The sequence below is a fragment of the Chelonoidis abingdonii genome, chromosome 8 (assembly GCF_003597395.2).
Source record: "Chelonoidis abingdonii isolate Lonesome George chromosome 8, CheloAbing_2.0, whole genome shotgun sequence".
NCBI lineage: Eukaryota > Metazoa > Chordata > Testudines > Testudinidae > Chelonoidis > Chelonoidis abingdonii.
In genome coordinates this window covers 52,551,184-52,577,321 of record NC_133776.1, presented here as the reverse complement: position 1 = coordinate 52,577,321, position 26,138 = coordinate 52,551,184, and the positions used below count along the sequence as shown (strand labels likewise).

At 46.6% G+C, this 26,138-nt stretch overlaps 1 protein-coding gene across 1 annotated transcript; it reads right to left on the bottom strand.

The window, feature by feature from the left end:
• Window positions 1–14,995: 14,995 nt before the first annotated feature.
• On the bottom strand, window positions 14,996–23,921 carry CFAP410 (cilia and flagella associated protein 410; the record flags this gene model as incomplete). The annotated part of the gene is made up of 7 exons (XM_032772461.2): window positions 14,996–16,223; window positions 17,043–17,136; window positions 17,630–17,801; window positions 18,672–18,901; window positions 22,730–22,776; window positions 23,775–23,793; window positions 23,878–23,921. Coding segments are annotated over 7 exons (735 nt in total), but the record flags the coding sequence as incomplete, so codon positions are not given.
• Between the last annotated feature and the right edge of the window lie 2,217 nt (window positions 23,922–26,138).

The window sequence follows — 26,138 nt, the reverse complement described above, 5'->3', positions numbered from 1 at the left end:
GGAATTTTTTTTTTTTTTAAGGTGAACATTTTTGAATACTCAATCATAATGGACATTATTTTATTCATCAACTAAAGAAACTAAACTTAACTAAACTTAATTTTTTTAAATTAAACTACTTTACTATAAAATGAGAGACCAAATACCAATTTTTGCTGTGTGATAACCAGAGGTATACAAAGATATAGTCAATTTTCATGATCTTTATCTTTACCAGATAAGAGCATACCGAATGACAAAACAGATTAGGGTTCTTATCTCCTATCTAGAGAATGAGATGTTGCTCACACGGTGTTATGGACTTAAATTCCTCCATCACTCATTGTAATTAACTGACAAAGCACTTTTGTTCAACGTACAAATAGTGAGTTAGTCGAGGTGCTGTTGGAACATTGACTTCTAGTTTGTTTTTTTACGAGAATGATACATTCATACAAAAGATGCCACACCAGTGGATTTAGTTGTTAATGATACCTTACAGGAGACCTTTTGCATAACAGATATCTCAGTTACATTATAGTCACCTTATAACGGATTTCCATAAAACATATGGAGTGCAACGTCACCTTGGGAGCCGCACTTTCCAGGCCCTCAGCCGTTCGGGTGCTTTTGTGTTGCTCGGGGAGGAGTGAGAGATGAGAGAGCACTGAACTGCATTGTATTCTAAATGGATCTGTGTTACAGTGGCTCTACTTGTATCTCTCGTCTTTACTTTACACTGTCAGCTTACTTTGAGCAGGGGCCTCTCTTGGCTATCTGTAATGACCGCACCTACAAGGTAGTTTGTGACTCCCGGCTCAAGATAGGCTTTCTTTTTGATCCATCCTTGGCATAGAATCCTGGATTCACCCTACCGGATCCCAGCTACAGCTTGCTCCACTAACTCTTGTGTCAGCCAGCTTTAGGCCCTGCTCACCTTTGAAATGCGTCTGAAGGAACAGCTTGTTCAAAAATGTCTCTTTTATTCATTCACAGGACATCACAACCGGAGCAAGGGCTCAATAACTAAGTCTAAATGCTTATTGTCTTATGTAACTTAGCATTTGCTCATGCAGTACAGTAGCAGACTGCCCTTACCCTTAGTGGAGGCGAAGTTGCAGCTCCTTTTCTGCCCACTCTGGCTCCTGGCTCCCCTAGAGTCTAGACTTTTTAATGCTTCGTTACTTTCCATTCCCCCTTCGCGGCCTACCTGGTCCGCCGGGTCGTCGACCGTCATGGGCTCCTCCCAGTCCGGGCCAGGGGGTAGATCCGGTAGTACCTCTGGGTAGCTGGGCCAGGTCTGGTCCGGAGGCTCCTCCAGGCCGTAGTTGGGGCTGGGTAGCGGTGGTAGTTCCCACAGCTCAGGGTCGTGGTTGCAGCGGGTCGGTTCCGGCAAGGCCTGGTCCCTGTCTCGGAGCTCGGCAGCCTCCCAGCGACGAGGGTCGTCCGGCACGTCTGCTCTCGCCGGCTGCTGAGCTCCAACTGAAGGCCGGCGCCCGGCTTTTATACTTCCAGGTCGCCGCCTGACCCCTTGAGGGGCGGGGCTTCCGCCCGGAAGTTCCACCCTGGGGGAAGATGCCCGGGTTCAACCCTCCCTGTGGAGGAGGGGAGCCACACCGCCTCGCTACAGCACCTTTATAATAAAGCAATAATGCATACAGTTGATTCGGTTGCTTATCACTTGAGGTGCAGCCACACTGTTTCCCCCTGGATCTCTGGTACTTCTGGACCTTAATGGGCAGTGGTGCCTGCAGCAGGTTATGCAGGGTGCACACCATTGACGGGGGGGAAGGCAGCTTGCCTGGGGCTCCCTGTTTGAAAGAGCCCCCAAACTAAGCAGTGTTCCAACCCCATGCACCAGTTGGCAGCACTGCTTACTGAAATTTGGCCCAGTGGCCCTCTATCACGATGCTGGAGGGACAGCCAAGCCAAACCTGAGTGACACCACGCTAAGCTGAAGTGAGAGCGGTTCGGTTGTGCACACTCTGTGGAAAATTTCTGGCAGTAGCCCTGTTGTTGTGGGGCTAGCCAGATCATCAGAGTGCCTGGTGCGATGGGTTCGGCTACAGATAGTCCCTTGGGACTGTCCCCTGATGTGCTGGAATTACCTCTGAGCCCATTTTCCACTGCCAGCTTGGGAATCCAGAACCCTGCCTTGTTGAGCCAGACACACTAGCCAGCTGCATCACAGACCTAGGTCTGGTCCACGCACCCAAAACTGTAGATTTTAACCAAAAACTACTTAGCAGGTCACCTATCTCCAGCACCCGACACCCAGTTCCCAATGGGATCCAAACCCTAAATAAATCCATTTGACTCTGTATAAAGTTTATATATGATAAACTCATAAATTGTCAGCCCTCTATAACATTGTGTGACAAAGTTCCTCCTCTACCTTGGTGGGTTCTGCGCTTATTGGAGGATTTGCTCACCTCAGTGATCTTCCCCACAGTCTGGGTCAGCTCCTCCTGTGTCTGATCAGGAGTTGGGAGGTTTGGGGGGAACCTGGGCCCGCCCTCTACTCCGGGTTCCAGCCCAGGGCCCTGTGGATTGCAGCTGTCTATAGTGCCCCTGTACAGCTGCATGACAGCTACAACTCCCTGGGTACTTCATGGCCTCCTCAACACCTTCTTTAGCCTCACCATGGGACCTCTCCTGGTGTCTGATAAGTTGTACTCCTCAATCCTCAGCAATACACTCTCTCACTCAGCTCCAGCTCTCACAACACTTCTTTCTCCTCTGGCTCTTCCCACCTGACTGGAGTGAGCTCCTTTTTAAACCAAGGTGCCCTGATTAGCCTGCCTTGATTGGCTGCAGGTGTCTAATTAAAGTAGCTATCTCTACTGCTTTAGAAAATCTTAATTGGCTCCAGGTGCCTTGATTACACTGGAGCAACTACCCTTGGTTACCAGGGTACAGGGATTTGTTTAGCCTGGGCTAACATACCTGTTTTCTCAGTACTTTACTGTAGCCATCTGGCCTTGCCCATCACAATTGATAGGGAGATATGCACAGCTGTTTGCTCCTCCAGGTATTAATCACTTACCTGGGTTAATTAATAAACAAAGTGATTTAATTAAGTATAAAAACTAGGATTTAAGTGGTTTCAAGTAATAACAGACAGAACAACGTAAGCTACCAAGCAAAATAAAAAAAACACAAGTCTAACGCCTAATCATTTAAAAAATGATACAGGTAAATCTCACCCTCAGAGATGTTCCAATAAGCTTCTTTCACAGACTAGACTCCTTCCTAGTCTGGGCCCAATCCTTTCCCCAGTACAGTTCTTGTTAGTTCAAGCAGGCATCTTAGGTGAAAAGCAGGGGATTTTTTTTTTAATGATTGGGACCACACTTTGTTCTGTTCCACCCCCTTTTATAGCTTTGGCATAAGGTGGGAATCCTTTGTCTCTCTCTGGGTTTTCACCCTTCCTTCTAAATGGAAAAGCACCAGGTTTAAGATGGATTCCAGTATCATGTGACATGTTCATATGTCCTGTAAGATTTCATTACTCACTGGCTGGCACACTATACAGGAAGGCTTACAAGTAAACAGAGCCATTTACAATCAATTGTCCTAGTTAATGGGAGCCATCAAGATTCTAAGCCACCCTTAATGGCCCACACTTTGCATAATTACAATAGAACCTCAGAGTAATACTTCATATTTCTAGATTTAGATACGAGAATGATACATTCATACAAAAGATGACCACACTCAGTGGATTATAAGCTTTGTAATGATACCTTACAGGAGACCTTTTGCATAAAGCATATTCCAGTTACATTATAGTCACACTTATAAACGGATTTCCATAAAACATATGGAGTGCAACGTCACACTTGGGAGGCCACACTTTCCCAGGCCTCAGCGTCACAGGGTGCTTTGTGTGTGCTCGGGGAGGAGTGAAGACTGAGGAGACACTGAACTGCATTGTATTCTAAATGGATCTGTTACTTCCCAGCTGGCTCTACTTGTATCTCTCGTCATTTACTTACACTGTCAGCTCTTTGAGGCAGGGGCCTTCTCTTGGCTATCTGTATGTACAGCACCTAGCACAAGGAGTTTGTGACTCCCGGCTCAAGATAGGCTTTACTTTTGATCCATCCCTTGGCATAGAATCCTGGATTCACCCTACCGGATCCCCAGGCTACAGCTTGCATCCACTAACCTCTGTGGTTCCAGCCAGCTTTAGGCCCTGCTCACCTTTGAAAATGCAGTCTGAGGGAACAGCTTGTTCAAAACAATGTCATCTTTATTCATTCACAGGGACATCACAACCAGGGAGCAAGGGCTCAAATAACTAAAGTCTAAATGCTTATTGTCTTATGTAAACTTAGCATTTGCCTCATGCAAGTACGTAGGCAGACCTGCCTTACCCTTAGTGGGGCGAAGTTGCAGCCTCCTTTTCTGCCCACCCTCTGGCTCCTGGCTCCCTAGAGTCCTAGACTTTTAACTGCTTCTCCATTCTCTGTTCTGAGAATTCCCACCTCAGAGTCTCGAAGTTTCAAACTGAAATTTTCCTCTACCCTAGGGGACCCGCCAGCCCCTGATTCCACATTCATGGAGGTGAACCTCAAAGGAACTATCAGCCCCATGGTCCATTTGAGTGCCAGTGCTCTATCCACTAGGTATACTATCTCCTAAATGCAGTCACCCCTAAGGGATTTGTGTGTGGGGTTGTTTTTGTTGCATTTAATGCTCATGAAAACAAAACTCCATGCAGCAGAAGCCCCCAGCATGAGCCACAACGGGATCATTTTGCAAAGCCGCACTCCCATGTGCCAGCCTTGCTCAGATTCACTAAGCTGGGCCTACTTGTATGACCAAGGGACATGAGATCAGGCCCTGATCATACAGAAAGGTCTTTAGCTCCGCCAGAGGAGAATGCAGGGCACGTCACCTGCTTAGAGCACAAGCCGGGGGTACAATTCAGCCACTCTCAGATCCACATAGTTGAGTGAACAGAAAATGGGAGCACTTCAGCTAGTAACTGAACCAAAGAGTGGGGCTGGATTACAGAGATCAGTGTTGCTGTAACATTGTGGGTGAGACTTTCTTCATGAGAGCAGGGCACTTTGCCAATCCCCTCTGATCAGGTGAAAGGACGACTGGTGGGGCTCTGTGGGGTCTAGGGTTACAGAAAAAATAACCAAACATGAACTGGTGAGGAGGGAGCTGTGAAGATCCCTGGAGCTGGCTGCTGGGTTAGAAGATGGGCCAGCTGAAAACTTAAACAAGGAGCAGGGCAGGCAGCTGTTCCTGGTGCCTGTGAGGACAGGGTGGTGCTGGTGTTCATGGCCTGTTAGGAGGATCTGTGTAGCAGGGCAGGCAGCTAGTCCACTTCCCCAGTGCTGTGAGAGATGATCTCTGTGAGCTGGACATTTAGGGAAGGGCACAGCGGTGCCACAGTTTCAGGTTGTACCCCCCAGATCCCGTCACAGAAGGCAGGAGAAAATGAGCACTCTGCAGCCCCTGAGGAGTGCCGTGGGGAAGTGCACATAAGGTGCCCTGGCGAGCTCCTGGGGTTTACCCAGGCTCCATAGCTCCTGGGGCAGGTTACTGAAGTGAAGTTAGTTAAACAGCAATGGCTCCAATTCAGAGGGAAGCTTAAGACAGTTGAGGCTGGGGGCCTACCCCAGAACATGTTATGTATGTTAAACACACCTTAGCACCTAGTGGCGACAGCAATACGCAATGTTTAAATATGTGACTTACTCTACGTCTCTCTTAGGCTGCCCACGATTAGGTAACCTGTTCTAAACACAGCAGTCATTGGCCACGGAGGGTCAAATGGGGTTTCACATCATACTTGTCATTCATGTTACACACCGAGATTTTGCGCACACCTTTTCTAACAGGATACATTTTTCCAGTGAATACATGGCCTAAAGTGACGTAGTTTACTCCTAAATGGCATCAGAACCATTTAGATCTACTTCCTGTGTCACTTCGCTCTTACACATCATCTCTCCATTTGTCCTGGGAGCGTTCAAATCTTTATGAACCTTTATAATATAATAGCACCTAGAGATGAAGGCCCCATTGTGATCAGGGCTGTTACAGACACACAGTGAGAGAAAATCCCTTCCTCAAAATGTTTAGTGTCAACACAGGTTAATAGATTCCAAGGAGAGAAGGGACCACTGTGATCACTTACTCTGCCCGCCTGTCTAACGCAGGCCCTGGGACTTCCCTGACATAAATTTCCATTTGAACTCAAGCAGAGCTTTTAGAAAAACATCCAATGGCCAGTGATGGAGAATCCACTGTGATCCTTGGTAAATTGTTCCAATGACTAATTATCCTCACCGTTAAAGTGAATATTATTTCTCATCTATATTTGTCTGGCTTCAACTTCCAGCGATTGGGTTGTGTTAGACCTTTCTCTGCTAGGCTAAAGAGCCTGTTACTAAATATTTTTTCTCATGTAGGTACTTACAGATTGTGATCAAGTAACTCTATAGTCTTTTTGTTAGATTCAAAGAGCTCAGTCTATGTAATTTATCACTAGAAGGCATGTTTTTCTACTCCTTTAATCATTCTCATGGTTCTTCTCTGAGCCCCTCTCCATTTTGCCTACACTCTTGTGGACACCAGACCTGGACACACTGTTCCAGCCATAGGAGTGCACAGCACATTTCATTAGGGTGTGCAACCAGGGAATTTTTTTTTTTTTAAAGGTGAACATTTTTGAATACTCAATCATAATGGACATTATTTTTATTCATCAAACTAAAGAAACTAAAACTTAACTAAACTTAATTTTTTTTAAAATTAACAACTAAACTTTACTTAAAAAATGAGACACAAAATACCAATTTTTTGCTGTAGTGATAACCAGAGGTATACAAAGATATAGTCAATTTTCATGATCTTTATCTTTAACCAGATAACGAGCTAACCCGAACTGACAAAATCAGATTAAGGTTTCTTCATCTTCCTATCCTAGAGAATGAGATGTTGCTCACCAGGTGTTATGGACTTAAATTCCTCCATCACATCATTGTAATTAACTGACAAAGCCAATTCTTGTTCAACGTACAAAATAGTGAGTTAGTCGAGGTGCTGTTGGGACATTGCACTTCTTAGTTTGTTTTTTACATGTGCTAGTTTCGAAAAGACTCTTTCACATGAACAGCTTGTAACAGGTAAGACTGCAAAGCACTGAATAGATTTGTAAAAGGCCTGGAACATGGAAGACTGATCTGATTCCTTTAGCCAATCAAGCCTCTCTCTGGTGGTGTTCATAGTGCTACCTTTAGGAACAGATCCGTCATAACCCCGAAGCAATCCAACTTCAGCTTCCAACTCATCCAAGGACACTTTAAATTTGTTGGCAATTATTCTTATATCGTCCCTGCCAATGTCTAAACTCAGCAGTTTTCCCATTGCAGTCACAATTTTACAAGTCTCTTGTTCAAATCGCTGGTCAATGCTGGCAATCACTGAGCCTAGGAGTGAGTAAAAAGAAGTTATTCTCTCTCGCTCCTCTTTTGTATCAAAGTGATGCTGGGACTCAAATGCGTCATCAATACGAGTGGACATTTTTCTCTTCTTAACTGAGGGAATTGATATATCATTCTCTACACACATTTTCACACTGTCATTGAAAACAGATTGAAAATATTCTGGGCCATTTCTCTCGCAGCCAAAGAGTTACGCAAGCTTTTCATCCCTGTCATTGCAGTAAGTAAGTTGAGATCGGGAGCCTGAAGAGCCCTTACTTGATTTTACCATCATGTGAAGGGCAAAGATGAACCTGAATGAATTTAGTTCATGGCTAAGGCTTTTATTTTAGTGTCAGCAAGGCAAGTTATTTCGATAATCTCTTGTAAAGCTTAAAAAATGATGGAGCAGTTTTGTTTTACAGCAGTCACTGCTTCTGCTCTGCATGCCCATCTTGTGTTTGATAGTGACTTCAAAGTCTTGAACTGGGATCCTACTTTTTGTGAAATCTTCTCTGTTACTGCAAGTCGCACAGGACTCCCCTCCACAAAGGCATAAAGAGTCTGAATAACACCAAAAAAATCAAAGTCAGTTCTGTTTTGTTTACTTGAAGTGCATGCATCTACTAGGATGAGGTTCAAACAATGCGCATAGCAGTGTTGTCACGGAATCCCCAGGCGATGCTCTGGAACTGCTCCCCATAAAGCCAATCAGGACTTTGGGGAGCCTCCTCTCCCTTTGAGCAGATTATCTTCAAGGCAAGAAGCTCACACATCTTTACCTCCTGGGTCTCTCCTTGGAGCATTTAGCAGCCTCTGCCCCTCCATGCGCTTCCCACAGCGAGCCTGCCCCAGCGGAGTCCTGGGGAAGCCACTGGGTCCTGCACCCCCACTTTGCAGTCAGAGATGATTCTCAGCCAGCCAGTAAAACAGAGGTTTATTCGATGACAGGAACAAGGTCTAAAACAGAGCTTGTAGGTACTGCGAACCAGACCCCTTGGCCGGGTCCATTCTGGGGGGCAGTGAGTCAAGACCCCCAAGTCTGCACTTCACTCCTCGTCCCCAGCCAGCTCCAGACTGAAAACCCCTCCAGCCCCTCCTCTTCTGCTCAGTTCCTTTCCCAGGCCAGGAGGTCACCTGATCTCTTTGTCTCCTACACCTTCAGTTGGCACCTTTGCAGAGAAGGGGCCCAGGCCACCAGTTGCTAGGAGACAGTGTCAGGCATTTACGTGCACTGGCCCTTTGCTCTGCAGCAATCACCCACCCTTATTCCACCACCTAGATACTTAAGAACTGCATAGGAGACACTGAGGCACCAACACAGTATTCAGAGAAAACATTAAGAACATTCCCAGTTCATCACAATGTACACAGAGTATTTCACTGTTTCTTTCTTTACGTTTCATTTGAACTCCCGCAGTACATCCAGATATAGTAGATGCGCCATCAAAACAGACAGACATCACTGATGACCAGTCAATTTTAAGAATACCAAGGACGTCATTTAATTGGTCAAAAATAGACTGAGCATCAACTGTTAATAGTCTCTGAACAGACATAAAATGTTCAACTGGACTATGTTTTTCATTGTCAAAATACAGCACCACAATGGACATCTGTTCATGGCATCCATAGTCAGTAGTGTCATTGGCAATTATTGAGATCATTTTTCCATTTAGTGAAGAAACTATCTTTTGCTGCAAAATGTTGTGCAAGGCCACAATTAAATCATTTGAATGTGATTATTCAGATAGGTAGTGTTTCAAGGAGATTGTTGCGCATGCTTTGCCATTACGGGATCATACTTTTGGAGCATATTGACAAGATTTAGAAATAAACCTTTGTCAAAACTGTCAGCTTTTTCACTGTGACCCTGAATGGTCTCCCACCTTTTGCCAACCACAGAACAATGTCAATCAGTAGCTCCAATACACTTCGGTTATGGCACTGTTCTTCTTCTTGTTTAGACAGATAAGCCTGCTTGCCCTCATCCAACAATACATCAATAGGTTTCACTTCATTAAAACTTGACCAAGAAGAACAGCTGAACACGAGATTTTGATAGTTGGTGGTTTTTAAACCATTTGTTAGCCCCATGCCAGTTTCTGAATCCCTTATCAATAAATGCTGGATCAGTGTGACCTGTGTTTGCTGCATCATTAGAGGAGAAGAAAAAGCAAAATGCTGTGTCCTTTGATGGGCTATATTCTAACCAGCTATACTTTTCATACCAATTGGACTGAAAACTTTTTTGTTTATTCCCTATTTTACTTCGAGGAAACATGCTCAATCTAGGCCAATAAGGACCTCTAGATAATCAAGACCAGCGGTCTATTTTTTGGAATATCACAGACTGGGTCATCAGATGGAATGTTCGATGGCTTTGAATAGGAACTACACTGACCTGAACTAAGAGACAAAGTCTGTTTCTGTTGGTCATTACTCACTTTATTGCACACACTGGAACTGGTGGCGGCATTATCTTCATGCAAATTTTTAACCGAAGGGTCCAAGGTATTTGCACTCCTATCAGCACATTCATTATAATTCAGTTTGTCTGCCCCTTTCCTTATCTTAACAACGAACCAATCCATATTTTAAAATTAAAGGGAGTGTCATACGATTTAATTAAAATGTAAAGCCATGGGCTTGTTATGCTATTTCAGTAGAGTACACGTGACAAAGATTACAAACACTGTAGACACTGTGCTGGGCACACCTGATGCAGCCGCTTATATAGGTCAAAGAATTTTCTAGAATAGTAGTCGAGGGGGAGGGGAGGACCAATGGTAATGTGACGCAGCAGTAGTGGGGCGAACGCAGGCTTTCTATACATTTCTACAATATCTATATTATGCAATTTGGTGCTTATTGCATAATACAACAATCAATATTTTAAAACTAAAAGAGCGTATCATGCGATTAAATTAAAATGCAAAGCCACTTTTTTTTTTTGAGACATTAGGGCAGAGGTGGACAAACTTTTTGGGCTGAGGGCCACATCGGGGTGGGGAAATTGTATGCAGGGCCGGGAAAGGAGGTTGGGGTGCGGGAGGGAGTGCATCCAAGGTTTGGCCACAGAGTTGCACTGGGAGTTCAAGTTTGGCTGATTATTTACCATAACTCTCAAATCTTTTTTTGGAGTCGCTGCTTCCCAGAAGAGAGTTCCCCATCCTGTAAGATCGCTGACATTCTTTGTTCCTAGATATATACAATGACAGTTAGCCATATTAAAATGCATATTGCTTGCACCCAGCTCACTAAGACATCCAGGTTGCTCTGTATGATTGACCTGTCCTTAACATTTCATTCCCCCAATCTTTGTATCATTTGCAAATTCTATCAGTGATGAGCTTGTTTTCTTCCAGGCTAGTGACAAAAAAGTTCACATAGGCTAGGGCCAAGAACCAAGCCCTATGAGACCTCACAAGAAACACACCCACTTGATGATTCCCCGTTTATAGTTACATTTTGAGACTAAGCAGACAGTCTTTAATCCATTTAATGCCTGCCATGTTGATTCTGTATTACTTAGTTTTTTAACTAAAATGTCTTACCATCCAAATCAAATGCTTTACAGAAGTCTAAGCACGTTACATCATGCGACAGACCCAAACCAGTGGGGTATAGGAGTCTGGTAGAGGGCAAATATACTGGTCACTGGGTGAGTAGTTTTCTATTCCCTGAGTGACCAGAGCAGGGGCTGTACTAGAGTAATCAGGAACCTGCCACAACATTAGGCAGACAGGCTGATTAGAACCTGCCAGGCCAATCAAGCAGGCTAATCAGGCACCTGCGTTAAAAAGGAGCTCACTCAGTGGGGGGGGGGCAAGGAGTGGGAGTGCGAGTGCGAGTGCTGCTGGAGGATTGAGGAGTTGACAAACGTTATCAGACACCAGGAGGAAGGTCCTGTGGTGAGGGTAAAGAAGGTGTTTGGAGGAGGCCATGGGGAAGTAGCCCGGGGAGGTGTAGCTGTCATGCAGCTATTACAAGAGGCACTATAGACAGCTGTGATCCACAGGGCCTAGGGCTGGATCCTGGATTAGAGGGCAGGCCTGGGTTCCCTTCAAACCTCCCAACTCCTGATCAGACACAGGAGAAGTTACCCAGACTGTGGGGAAGATCACTGAGGTGAGCAAATCTGCCAAATAAGTGCAGGACCTTCCAAGGTAGAGGAGGAATTTTGTCATAATCAATACTTTTATCAACCAAACCTGTAATCTCATCAAAAAGTTAGTTTGACAGCATCTATTTTTCATCAACCATATTGATTGGCATTATATTAGCCTCCTTTAATTCTTTATTTATTGATTCTTGTATCAGCCTCTCCATTATCTTGCCCAGAATTGATGTCAGAGTGACAGACCTATAGTTACTCAGGCCATCCTGTTTACTATTTTTAAATATTGGCCCAACTTTAGTTCTCCAGTTTTTTAGAACTTCATGTTCCAAAATGTCATTGAAAAGCAACCTTAATAATCCAGCAAGCTCCTTTGCCAGCTCTTTTAAAACTCATATGGAAATTATCGGGACCTGACAAGACAAACCCAGAGTGAGGAAAAACAGAGGCACAGCGAAGCAAAGTGATTTGCCCAAGCAGAGTCAGGAATAGAGCCCGTCTCCAGACTTGCCCTGTACATTACCACTCAGGGCTATTTGCTGTTAGAATTCGGGGGGGAGGAAAATGGGTGGAGATAAGCAAAGCTGGAGCATCATTCCACTTACTCACATCATCCGATTGCTAAACCAGATAGAATAGATTGGACTGGGGAGAAAAGTCAGTGCATTAATCCCCACACACCGTTCAACCCCATGGCACATCCTGGAAAGGACTCCTCTAAACCAGATGAAAAATGCCATTGCCTTTTGAACACAGCGCATGCCATAGCAAGAGTTTTGTCAAATTCTGCAGAGCACTGGCCAATTTCATTAGAGTACAGCACTCTGCACAGTAAGGCCCCTCTGAGCTTACAGTATCCCATGCACACATGCCCCCCAGTTCAGCAGTATCATCTGCCAAAGCAGCTGAGCAGTAAGCTGTGCAGAGCAGTGAGCTGGAAAGGGGTGGGTGACACTGGCTTGGCTGGAAAGTTTTTATTGCAGAGCTGTGGATTTTCTTTTTTGAAAAGCACCATTAACACTAGGCTCCATAGAACAGACGATTATATATTTATGAACAGCAGTAATTAGAAAAGAGAATTTAAACTTTTTGGCTACTTAGAGAATTACAAAGAAGATGATAGCATCATTTTATGGCTCATGTGTTCTGACCTGTAGCTGTTTCAGACTCTCCTAGTGCAGGGAGAGAAATAACAGAACTGATTTCAGTTGCACAGATTATAGGACAGTTGTGAAGGAGATTGAGAAATGCTGCTCAGCTCTGCAGGAAAAAGCACTGAAAAAATGGAAGTGCAGGATTGGAGCCTTTGGAATGGACCCTGAGAACAGAGTGCAGGAGTGTGGACTAAAGACCTAGATCCTTGAAGGTATTTAGGGGCCTAACCCCCACTGAAATGAATGGGAATTAGGCCCCTACATACCTTTTGAGGATCTGGACCTAGATTAGCAAAGTCAAACACTGTTTTCCTATACAAAGGCCAGGTTAATAGGCCATGTGCAAGGGACCTCCCTGACACTGGGGACCAGAATCCTCTCCCCAAGCCTGGTAATGACACGGGAGGACATCCATGCTACATCTACTGTGGTGAGGTCTGGCCAATGGAACAATGCAGTATGTAGACCCCAACTCTGCTGTGGAGGAGCAGAGTGGTATTAGCGAAGCTCACATTGCAAGTGTTGTGCCAGTCCAGGGTGGGAAAACTATGGCCCATGGGCTGACCATCCTGCCCAGCCCCCAAGCTCCTGGCCCAGGAGGCTAGCCCCTGGCCCCTCCCCGGCAGCAACTCACTAGCTCCACCACCGGCACAATGCTCTGGGTGGCGAGGTTATGAGCTACTGGGGCAGCGCAGCTGCAGAGCCCGGTCTGACCCAGTCTCTGTGCTGCGTGGTGGTGGCAATGGCATGGCCCTGCTCCAGCCGGGTGGCACGGCTATAGCACCCCAGCCACCAGTGCTCCAGGCAGCATGGTAAGGAGGCATGGGGGATTGGATAGAGAACAGGGGAGCTCGGGATGTGGATAGGATTCAGGGTGGTCAGGGGGGAACAAGGGGTTGAATGGGGGCAGGGGTCCATGGGGCGCAGTCAGGGAGGAGCGGGGGTTAGATGGGGCAGCAGGGGGCAGTCAAGGGACAGGGAGCAGGGGTGTGTGGATGGGGCAGAGGTACCAGGGCAGCTGTCAGGAATGAGAGGGGTTGGATGGGGTGGTGGGGGTTTGGCGGTGATCAGGGGACAGGGAGCAGGGGTGTGTGGATGGGGCAGGAGTCCCTGGGGGACCATCAAGGAATGGGGGGGGGTTGGATGAGGCAGAAGTCCTGGCAGGGGAGCAGCTAGGAGGTGGGGGCTGGGCCACAACCCCCTCCCCTAACCAGCCCTCCATACAATTTACGAAACTCGATGTGACCCTCAGGCCAAAAAGTTTGCCCACCCCGTGCTGGTCTGTAATCCGTTGAGCATTCAGCACCCTGTGATGTGTGTCCCAAAGAGAGGGTACCCATGTGGCGCTGGGGCTGACGTCGCACTTAGAAGAACACACAAATTATATTAAGTCAGCCCCTCACTCCATTGGGTGGCATCCCTGGCATGAGGTAGAAGAACACAACTGCTGCCTTGAGCTCCGTGTTAGAGAGAAAGAGCTTCAGCTTTTTTCCAGCCAGCCAATTAGACTGAGTTGCAGCCAGAGGTGAAAGTAAGCTGATACACCTCAGTACAGGGTACTGGCAAGAGCCAGTACATAGGATCAGCCCAGCTTCCCCTAGCAGCGGCTGGAGCCCTGGGCCCTTTAAATTGCCACCAGAGGCCCACTAGCGGAGCCAGCGGAGATTTAAAGGGCCCGGGGCGGTAGCGGCAGATGGGAGGCCTGGGCCCTTTAAATCACCACTAGAGCCCCCGCCACCACTGCTACCTCAGGGCTCTGGAAGCAGGACTCAAGCAGCGATTTAAAGGGCCCTGGGCTCTGCCATGGCAGCAGCAGCCGGAGCCCCAAGGCTCCCAGCTGCCTCTGCAGCTGGTAGCTTTGGCAGTGATTTGAAGAGCCCAGGGCTCCCACCCACTACTACCGCAGCCGGAGCCCAGCTCTAAAGGCCCCACCTCTTCTGGTTCAGGCCTCGCCCCCTGCTCAGGACTCTGGAGTCCGGTAAGTCCTACCGGTAAGTTACTTTCACCCCCGGTTGCTGCACTTGGTGTTAAAGCAGGATTCTCTGCTCCAACCCTGAGAAATAATCAAAGCAGCTCAGCACTATATAGATGTAATAGGTGCATGTGATATTTGCAACAACAGGGTTAGCTATTTATATGGCCAAGTTGGTAGGGCACAGCTGAGGCTGCCTGGATCCTCTCCCCTTCACAGATGCAGAATGAGGTTAGTATGTGTACTGCTTAACAGACTCACTTTGATCATCCCTATTCCAAATACCCTAAATAGCGCCAGACATGATTTGACAGACTACCTCTAATAGGGACAGCATTTTATTTAGCATTTAATGGTTCTGTACACTTTTAAGAAGTTCAGCCTTGTCAGTAAAGAACAATTCAACCCTCATCTAAGCAGATCTCCCAGCAAACATTCCCAGCTTGTTTTTGTCTCAATTGCTACCACGGTCAGAACACCTGGGCTATCTTTCTCTGCACTAGTTGTAAATTCTTCTTAGCTGCTTTGATGACTGAAGGAGTGAGTGGTGATGGAAAGCAGAGAAATTTCAGCACACAGGAGAGAGTCATTTACCACTCGGAATTTTGAATTTAGGCTCAGTTGCAACAAGATAATCTTTGGAGTTTACCCCTTTGACTGGACAAGAAGCTGCTGACTAGAAAAAGGTAGGAGTTGAAAATAAACTAACAGTTTGACACTGAGCTTCCAAAACTGCACCAAAAATTTAAGAGTTAGTGATTCTTTTTAGGATGTCTGTTCAGAAGTCTGTTTTTGTGAAACCTCATCTTTATTGGCAGAAGCTGCCCTCATCTTGAAGGCATGGCATAAGCCCTCGCTGCGATACTACATTACCAGAGAGGCAGAGGCTATAGGGCTTTGCCCAAGCATTACTCTGATAAAGCCACTCTTGGAACAAACCTAATAGCAATGGCATTTGTAGCTGCTGGGCAGGTCTCTCCTCCACTCCCTTTCATCAGCACAAGCACAGCTATCTTTCTCCTCCCTTCTTCACTGGTTGCTTTACCCCAGATCACCTTTGTTTTCCGACTCCCTTGTGAGTCCTAGGGGAGCACTGAGTTAGACTGCATGGATTCAGCCATGTGAGTTATGAGCACAATAGAACCTGTTATGCGGGATGAAAGCATGCTGCAAGATTGGCTCAGAAGCTCCCAGCACAGGCATGGCATGCACAGCCAAGGGGGATGTCATGTGTTACAAGAGTTGGTTTCTTCCTATGGTCAGTACCACCCCCTCCCAGTCCACCCCAGATAAAGTGCAGCAGGCTCTAGAGAGGATTTTACTGTAGCCTGAAGTGCGTGTGGGCAGAACTGGTGCTGCCGATCTGGTTCCAGTTCTGTGGCCCCAGAAAGTAGCTGCTTTAGAGAATTCTGCAATGGGCACTATCGCTCTTCCTGAAGCTCCTTCTTCTGTAAGGCTTGGAGTCTCTTCCCCACTGTCTGGTGGATGATTTCCAGGCCCTCTGTGTCCAGCTCTTTCATGAGCAGCAGGATAGCATTGAGGATGTTGTTCTGTCAAGACAGGACGGACATTGTTTCTACTACAGTGGTACAGACTCTGACCCAGCAAACTGATGGGTCATTTAGGGGCTGATTTTCAACGGTTACTAGATTGCTTTTTGCACCCTTCTAAATTATCTGCTCCTCTGCCTATTTGTAGGAAGACAGTGCCCTTCTGCTGAGAAGGCCACTGCCTTTGGGTGCCAAATCCAAGGCCTGCGGAATAGACATCTGCAGCTCTGTGGACAAGGACCACAGCAGGCTGCAGGGGTAGAACACATTCTGACCTTCCTTTATTCCCTGAGGTGACGGCCATGAGGCCAAGCCACACTCTCAGTCCCATCCAGGCCAGATACGTGCTCTGTGAAACTTACTCCCTTAGCATAGCATTGCCACCCACTGGCCACAATTGGTGAGGAAAATCAAGGCCATATTTTCTATACAAAAGATGGCTATTAAATCGATAGTAGAGATTAACCTATGGTTATCCAATGGGATCAGTCCTGACCCTTTTTCTTATTACTGGCATGACAGTATCACAGATTCACAGGCTAATCTCCAGTGTATGCTCCCTCCAACACCTAAGGATGGATCTCAGGGACTAGCTAGTCACAGCTCAACAGCACTTCTGCCACAAATCAACAGCCTGCAAGACACTTATCCTAAAGACATGCGACCAGCACCCACTTCCCACCTGGAAAGTTCTATGCAGCTTTGGGTGCACCCAAATCTGGTAGTACAAAGTTGTGCATTTTCTGGATCCAGAGATTTATTCTTTAAATTTGCCTGACACATTAGAAAGCAGCATCTTTAGTCTTTAACTACACTCACCCTCTTCTTCCTGCTGCCATCAGTCTCCCTGGGCGAAAAGGAGGAAAATTTATCTCTGGGAACAGGCTTCATGCCAAGTTGCTCCCGAATCTTGCTGTGGGGGGAAAAAGGCAGTACACAAAATATGAGAGCACCCAGTGCCAGCAAGAGCCTGCCCCCAGCACTGTCTGGAATGACAGAAACCAATTCCCGATGCTGGAACTAGAGGAGTGATGCTAACTGGGACCACAGACCTGAGTCTACATTGCACATTTGGATAACAGATGGCACATTTAAAAAGGGTAAGTGAGATAGACCATAATTCACAATTCAATATGAAGATCCCTCCCCTTTCATGCATACACATAGCTGATGTACTGCAAAATAGGAAGCAGCCTCTGGAAGGACCTATTCCACATGCACAAGGCCAGGTTCTCAGCTAGTGTAAAATCAGCACAGCTCCATTGTCTTCAGCAGTGCTATGTGGATTTGACCAGCTGTGGCCCATGGTATGTTGGGGTTGGTTGTCAGGAGCATTTTTTATAGGATCCCCATGTGACATACAAGTTTAGCAAAGGAATCCCAACAATTAATAACCGAGCCCTCACTTTGTCTCCTCCAGGGTGAAATTCAGATGTTCACTCTTTGGCTCCGTTGTGCACTCAGTGGTACTTGATTCATTGGCCTCTGGGCAGCCATTCTCCAGAATTTGCTTAGCTGGGGGTGCAATGATCTCCTCCCCATCTACCAGGGCCTGTGACAATTCTTCTTCTGTCACAGCTTCCAAAAACATACAAGCACATGTTAGAAGCCTAGTTTGATGCTCTAGGGAATTCTATTACCATGGAAAACAGACCATCATTCTAATTTGGAATGTATTACTGCAACAAGTAGTATAACAAACTACACATGTGACAGCACGGACAGTCAGCTTGTACGAGAGCAGGGATATAAGGGATAACCCCTAACTATCAGCCTGTCTTCATTTCCCCCTTTCTTCTGCAGAAAAGCCTAAGGGGGAAGTCTCTGGCAGTCCTACCTCCTCCATATAAAAAGGGATACTGAAGGAGAGGTTTCACAGGGGTCTCTTGGAGCCCTCCCCCTTTTTTCCCAGCAGCAAGATCTGCAGGTAGAGACTGTGGGATGCATAAGGTCTTGTTTTGACAGCAGAAAATCCCTTTACCAAACAGAACAACATGTCCTACTTTCTTTGACAGTGGGAGCAGAGCCAGTTACAGCATCTGTGTTTTGGAAGAGCAAACGAGAGTCCTGTAACAAACTAGCTCGTGGCACAGTATCCAAGATAATGACTGTGAAGACATTGGTCACAAATTCCCTGTGTGGTATTGTTAACTATGCTGTGCAGAGAGCGTAAAGGATAGGACAGTTTGAAAACACTGGCTGAAAACATAGGCAGAGCTACCGGCGCCATTCTGCACAGAGCACTGCTGAGGGGATTACTGTTGTGCTGTCCTTTCCCACACAAGAGCCAACAGAGAGAGTTTTATTACGTAAAGTACTCAGCTGTTCTAGGGTGTGTACACTGAATTTCCAACAAACCCAACCAAGACTCTCCCGAAGGGTCAGGGCAGTTCAGAACCCTGGTATTTCTGAAGCTTTCCGCCACTGACTCTATTCTGAGATTCCCACCTTGGTTGTCAAGCTTCTGAAGGTTGGGGAGGTTGCGCAGCACTGTCATTCTGTAGCGATGGGGGTCTGGACCACAGCAGGGATTCTCAGACAACCACAGGACCCTCAGCCGGGGCAGGCTTTTCAGATGGAAGAGCTCATTCAGACTCAGGATGCTGTTCTTCCTCAGATAGAGCTCACTCAGGTTCTGGCACTGACTCATTGGTTCCAGGATGGAGATACTGTTCACACTGAAGAGAGATTACACAGACCTCAGAAATGAGTCTCTGGTTTCCAGCCTTAAAAATTACCAGCTCCACCCTCAATATAATTTTCAGGCAGAAGCAGGACCTCTGCAACACTGCAGCTCTTCAGTCCCCGTTTCTGCATCATCCCTACAGTGGGAGCCTGAAAGCCTCCTCCAAGATGGTGCAGTGCATTCTGGGTGCCTAGATGCCAAACACAAATAGGTTGAGATAAACTATTTTTTGTTACCAAATGTTACCAACCAGAGAGAGGCCAATTGTGCTACTTTTAGGGCCTTAAATACTATCCAGTAGTCAGCTAGCAGAAACAGGTTCACATAAACATGGCCAGCTTGCTTTCCCCTTCTGAACGCTCCACTTCATCACACTGCTTCTGGAACTCCTCCCCTCCTCTCCCTCCAGTATTTTCCTTTTAATGTCAGCACCAACACTCACATCTCTTGGTCTTGAAAAGACACTTTTGCTGAGACAGCACTCCTGAGCATGGAGGCTGAGATGGGCTTCACAGGCTCCTGCTTCCAAGGGACAGGTCAGTGGGAAAGAGAAAAGCAGTTTCCAAGAAGGAACTATGTTCATCCTGCTCTTATTTCTCTTTATAGCTTCTCCCCTGAGCCATGGCAGCAGGCATCTTCAATGCATGGAATGCTTCAGGACCCAAGCACTGAGTGGGGTGGCTGTGGAGCTATGCAGACACTCCGAGGCAGTGGTGAGCAACCTGCGATCCATCAGGGTAATCCACTGGCAGGCTGCGAGACAGTTTGTTTGCACTGACCGTCTGCTGGCATGGCCGCACACAGCTCCCAGTGGCCAAGGTTCGCCATTCCCGGCCAATAGCAACTGCAGGACGTGCTGGCTGCCGCCACTTCCCACAGCTCCCATTGGCTGGGAATGGCGAACCATGGCCACTGGGAGCTGCGGGCAACCATGCCTGAGGATGGTCAGTGTAAACAAACTGTCTTGCAGCCCGCCAGTGGATTATCCTGACGGGCCACATGTGGTCTGTGAGCCACAGGTTGCCCACCACTGTTCCAAGGTATGGCTGAGACCCAAAGGCAGGCGCTAATTTGGCAGGAGCCAGAGACCTGTTTTGAAGAAGAAGGCAAGTATGTCAGTGGGAGAGGGGGAAAGCAGCAATAAGCAGCTAATGTTAATGAGGCACTTTGAATTAAAATGCCAAGAGGTTTTTCTTTTTGAAATAGTGAAAGGGGCACAGGGTTACAGAGATGAGCAGACTCCTGGCTCCTCGCTTAATTCTGTAAACAGCTCTTGCTCACTACAACCATTTATTGGTTGTTATATCCTCTTTCTGCAGAAGTTCCTCATACACACCCAAGAGCAGTTCCTGCATGCTCCACACACCAAACGGCTTTAAGGTTAAGATTTTAGAAACTTCACAGTTTTGTCAGCATAATTTTGCAAGATCTATATTCCAAGATGCCACAAGAAGCTGAGAGAGAATCCAGAAGAATTTCAACACAAACCTTCTCCAACCTGGTACAAGTTTCATGACACCATGTGGGGCCAGCAGACCTACAGAACTCAGTCAGGAACATGGAATAGGATTTAGGTATAAGGGAAAATGTGACGTTGCACTCCATGTTTATGGAAATATGCTTATCAGTGTGACTATAATGTAACTGGAATATGCTTTATACAAAAGGTCTCTTGTAAGGTATCATTACAGTGCTTATAATCTACTGAGTTTGTTCAACCTATTTGCATGAATGTATCATTCCTCTACCTGAAGCGAGAAAAATGAAGTATTACTCTGAAGTCCTATTGTAATCATGCAAAGCGTGGGCCATTAATGGTGGCTTCAAATCTTGATGGCTCCCATTGACTAGGAGAATTGGTTGTGAATGGCTTTGTTTACTTGCAAACCTTCCAGGGCTGTGCAGGCCAGCCCTGGAAGAATGAAGGCTAGGGTCTCACACGACATGTGACCATGTCACATGATCCTGGAATCCATCTTAAACCTGGTGCTTTTCCATTTAGAACAGGCCTGCACAACTCGTAAAGCAGCGAAGGCCATATTACTTCAAAGGAAACAGCTGAGGGCCAAACACCCCCTCAGCACCGCTGGAACCTGCCCCCCATGCCACCAGCCCTCGAAACACAACCCCCCCCCCCTGCCATGGAACCCCCACACAACCTTCCAAGCGCCCCCATCCCCTGAAAACAAACCCTCCTTTCCTCAGTGCTGCCCCAGCCAAAACAGCAGTATTGAACTTGGTAATATGTTATAGTGGGCCGCCTAGGGAGAATAATAAGGTAAAGAAAACTGTCTTCTTGCTAGAGGTAGAATACGATCTTCCCCAACATCGTAATCAATTGCCTGTTGAAATGAATGACAAGGTCGTGGAAGGGCAACACTTCAGACAGCTGCAACCTTGAGAGGGCTGGGAGCCAGACAATCAGAAGAACAGGTCAGCCACTGACTCCTCGCTTCTCTCACTAGCCCCCGTCCGCCTGCCACCGGCTCACTGCCCTCCTCCGCCACTGCCATGACCTCTCGATCCTCAGCCCCCCACAGCCGGCTCGCCTCCTTAGCCCCTCCTCACCCTGCACCACTCCCTACCCCTGTCACTGCTGCCCGCTACTCCTCAGTCCGCTAGCTCACCTCCCCGCGCCACTGCCTGCGCGCTCACCCATCAGCGGGCTCACCTACCCCTGCCACTGCCTGTTCCCGCTCAAATGCTCCTAGCCGTGCCAACCTAAACGCCCGCCACGCCATGCCCGCTCACGGCTCCTCAGCCACTGCTCAATCTGCCCCCTTCCACTGGCCTGCCCGCTCACGTCTCCTCAGCGCTGGCTCACATGCCCCCGCCACGCCCTGCCCGCTCACCCCCTCTAAGCCGCTGGCTCACCTGCCCCCGCCACTGAGTTGCCCACTGGAAAGGATCTGGCTCAGATAGGAAGGAGTCTCGTTGGAAAAGAAGCTTATTGACATTCTCTGAGGTTGAGATTTATCCTGTATTCAGTTTTTTTAAATGTATTGGCTTAGACTTGCAATGTTTTTTTGGCTTTATTTACTTGGTGACTTTACTTGTTCTGTCTGGTTATACTTGAGAACCATTAAATCTACTTTTTATATCTTAATAAATTATATAACCCAGAGTAAGTGATTAAATACTGGGGCAAACAGCGGGGCAATTCTCTCTATCCAGTGTTTATAGAAGGGTGGACATTCTGAGTTTACCCTGTATAAGCTTTATATAGAGTAAAACAGATTTATTTGGGGTTTGGATCCCAGTGGGAGCTGGCTGTCTGGGTGCTGGAGATAGGTGACTTGCTAAGGAGTTTTTGATTAAAGTCTGCAGCTTTGGGGGCATGGACCAGACCTGGGTCTGTGTTGCAGCCGGCTAGCGTGTCTGGTTCAACAAGGCAGGGTTCTGGAGTCCCAAGCTGGCAGGAAAAACAGGCTCAGAGATCATCTCAGCACATCAGATGACAGTCCCAAGGTGATCTCTGTGACCGAATCCATCACAGAGACTATGAAGCTTTACACTGCACCTCAAGAATTATTTCCCCTCAAAATGAATCCTCGCTCCCCACCCACTCAATACAGAATGCAGGTTTACATAATGCCAGGAAAGACTCAGATAGTCTTGGAAATAAATGCACTCTGCACCTCTGTCCCTGAGGGAACACAGCCTTACTCAGTACTGGAGATCAGGCAGGCAGAGGCATGGTCACAAGGTCAATAAGGAGTAAAGTACCAAAGGCAGAGTTCTAGATTGTCGCCATCTGCATGACACCGGATTTCCTCTTTTCTATCAGCTGCTGCTCTCAGGCTGGTAGTTTGACACCCACCTGAATGTGATCACTTCAATGTTTGGTAGTTCAAGGCATATTGAAATCTAGACAGAGAAAGACGCAATAAAGAACTGTACTTTTTCTAAAGATGTCAGTCTATAATCAGGTGCTTATTCATATAGCTCCACTAACGTGCTAGTTGATTTGATACTCTAATGGATTTAAGTCAATATCAGTCGAACCTGATTGTACACAGGGACTTTTTTCTGGACCCAACCACTCCATTTTTCAGTTCCCAAGCACAGTGTAGCCAGCATCTATTCCATCTTCTCCCACCATGCTCAGAAACACAGATAATCAGACGCTCACATTGTGCATTGAAAATAAGACATGGTTCTGTTCCTCTCCTGCAAATGCTCAGAACATGTGACAAGTATTCACTGTACTGATAACGCTTTTGGTGCTGTCAGATCCCCCACCAATACACACACAAAGGGCTCAGCTCTCCTCGCACATGACCTTCCCAACTAAGAGGATCTGTACCCTCAGGGTATGTCAGGTGGGAGGGTGCTTCTGTGTGTGAGTAGACAGCACGCACTAGCTCTAGCATGCTAAAAATAGCAATGTGGCTGTGGTGGCCTGGGCTAGCCACCAAAGGGTGACCCAGCATGTTGGATGGGTTTGTACTTGGGCCAGTAGCTTGAGTCACCATGGCCACACTGCTATTTTTAGTGAGATAGCTCGAGCAGAGCTAGCACGTGGGTCTACCTATGCCAGGAAGCATGCTCCCATTGCAGTGTAGATGTACCCTAAATTAGACCCCAAGCTCTCACAGCTGTAGAGAAGTGTAAGACTAGCGAGCTCTCTTACTCCCAAGCACACAAAAGGGATACTTGGCTCCCTCCATTCCCAAGTGAGGCAGCAGAGCCCACCCCAACACTTGGCAGCAATTTGCTATGCAATGTATCAATGGCCAGTGCTCTACCAACAAAAAGGGGCCTAGATCTCAAGGAATGTGTCTTAATCATACCTGACTTTACGGAAATGTTAAAAATTTGTTTGGGGAAGGGGTGTTTTTAAGAACTGCAAGAATAGTACTTACATCTGTGAGGCAGCTGCCCCTGCAAGAGAAAAATAAACCACTTTGAATAGTGACAAGAAAGGAGAGAATTAATTTAGAAATATTTTAAAGAGAGGCCTTACACCGAGTGAAAAGATGCAATGTATGGAAAAAGCCATGGCTGAATGTAAGAGTGTGTTTTTAAAATGTACGTTATCTTAAAGAACTGGATTCTCAGAGGTGTCTTCATTTTTTTGAGCAACAAGGGATACCAGGTATCACAACATTTCCTGTCCCTCCTCCCAATTCTGACCCTTAAGGAACCTCTGCCACCCCAACTGTCCTTCAACCACATGGGATGCAAGCTCAAATGGTGCTTTATTCCATAAGGCACTAAATAAAGATTCTGCAAAAGCCCAAATGGGGCATGAGTTTTATTGCTTCCACTCTCCCTTGTAGTCTCAGCTGCTCTCAGCTGCATAAAACTATGCTTCCACACACTCAGTAGCTACTCCATCTCCTTATGAGCATAACATGTGGCTTGAAGGTAAATACATTCCTTTCAGACTGCTAAGACAATTCAGAACCATCTGTCATGTCAGCAAGCGTGAACCCTGCCAGCTCTGATCATACAGCCATGTTTAAACTGTTTTCTGTAAATCATTTTATAATACAGTTTGATCAGCTGATGTGGATAGGACCAAGCTGCGTTCATCATGATTTGGTCCTATCCTCAGCAGCTGGCCAAAGAGTTCAGTGGGGGTTGTGTTTAATTACTGTTAGGAGATCCATGTAGGAGGCACTTTTCCCCTCCTTCCCCACATACAATATTTGGGCAGTATGCATTGAACCGAGTATGAGTTTCATTTCATGTGTGGGATAATTGCACCAGCTAAGGCAACACTAAACACAGATATAGAAACCCAAGAATTCTAAATGCAAAACTCCATGTTTAACTCTTAATCTTTAAATTGTATTAAATACCCAAAGTCAGGAACATTTAAAGTTAAGGTTCAATTCTCTCAGCAACATTGAGTCAGCCACATTGTCAGCCAAAGGAAGCATTTCTTGATTACTCATTGTGCGGTTATGCTGGGAATTTAATACATTTAAAAACCTCAAAGGCAATTTGTCCAAGGAAAATCTGAATCTCAGATTATAGAGTGTGACAAACTATGATTGTCCCAAATAAAACCTGCCTTCATATCACATGCACTCTCTCCACAGTACAAAATAGGATGCAATTGATCTAGTGTAGCCAGAGGAGAATTTTCACTGTCCAGCTCACATTCTGCTAAAGCTTCATTTTTCTGTCAATGACTGAATTTAAACAAAAATAAGCAAGATACACTTAAGCCTCTGTTTTAACCTACCAGGCTGTCAATGTACCTAGGATTATTTAATTACAGAGCAGCAATTAGTTTCACTGACAGTAAATCCTTTCATTTCACATATTTGATTTGGGCTTTTGCTTATCCTGCACTGGTAAGCAACAGTTTCTTTAGACTGACTGTTGTGTGTCTCTTTAGATAGCATGGAAACATGGCCAACATTGCTATGGAATTTTTTTTTTAAATTCTTATCTTCCTAATTCCAAGGCCAGAAGTGATCATTGTGATCAGCTACTCTGACCTCCTGTATAACACAGGCCACTGAACATCACCCCAAAAATTCCCAGACCACAATTTTTTACTTGTAAGCAATTACATACTCAAGCTTAACACTGAACATATATAATTTATGATGCATTTATTGAACTATTCTATTGAAGATAAATAAGAATGTCAGTGTGAGTGAAGGAAATGTGTATATCCTCCTGGGTCTGCACTCTGTGAGGAAAACATTGCCGAATTAGGACCAGTAACTACTGGTAGCCAGCCAAACAAGTGTGATCATTCCCATAATGCCAGTTGTATTACACATGTTTTACAAACACTGCTGGGTAAACGTCAACCTCTTGGGTGCAAGGTAGCCCTGGGGAGAGGGGCTGGGTGCTCCAGGGGAAGGGTTTGACAGCACAGGCAAGCGTGGGTTCAGAATGAGACCCCATTTGGTCAGGACACTGAATCATCCCCACCCTGGCAGAGAGCATGAATGGTTGGGCTTGCTGCTGGGCCTCTCCAGCAATGCCCCAGAATAACCAGCCAGCCACCCTGCAAATGGAGTCTGCCGGCTTCAGGGTCAGCCAACACACCACGGGGGCAACGAACGGCCCTTCAGCCCTTGGACCAGTCCCCTCCCCCACCCTGCGGGCCCCTCCTCAGCCTGTTACCCCCAGCCCGACTTACCCCACCCCTCTGGGGGGGGGAGGGGAGGGGCGGGGCGGGGCCGGAGCAGTGACTTGCGGAACTGTCCAGGTCGGTAGCCCTTGGCGCGGGCCCAGGCACCGCCTTTGCGGCGTACAGG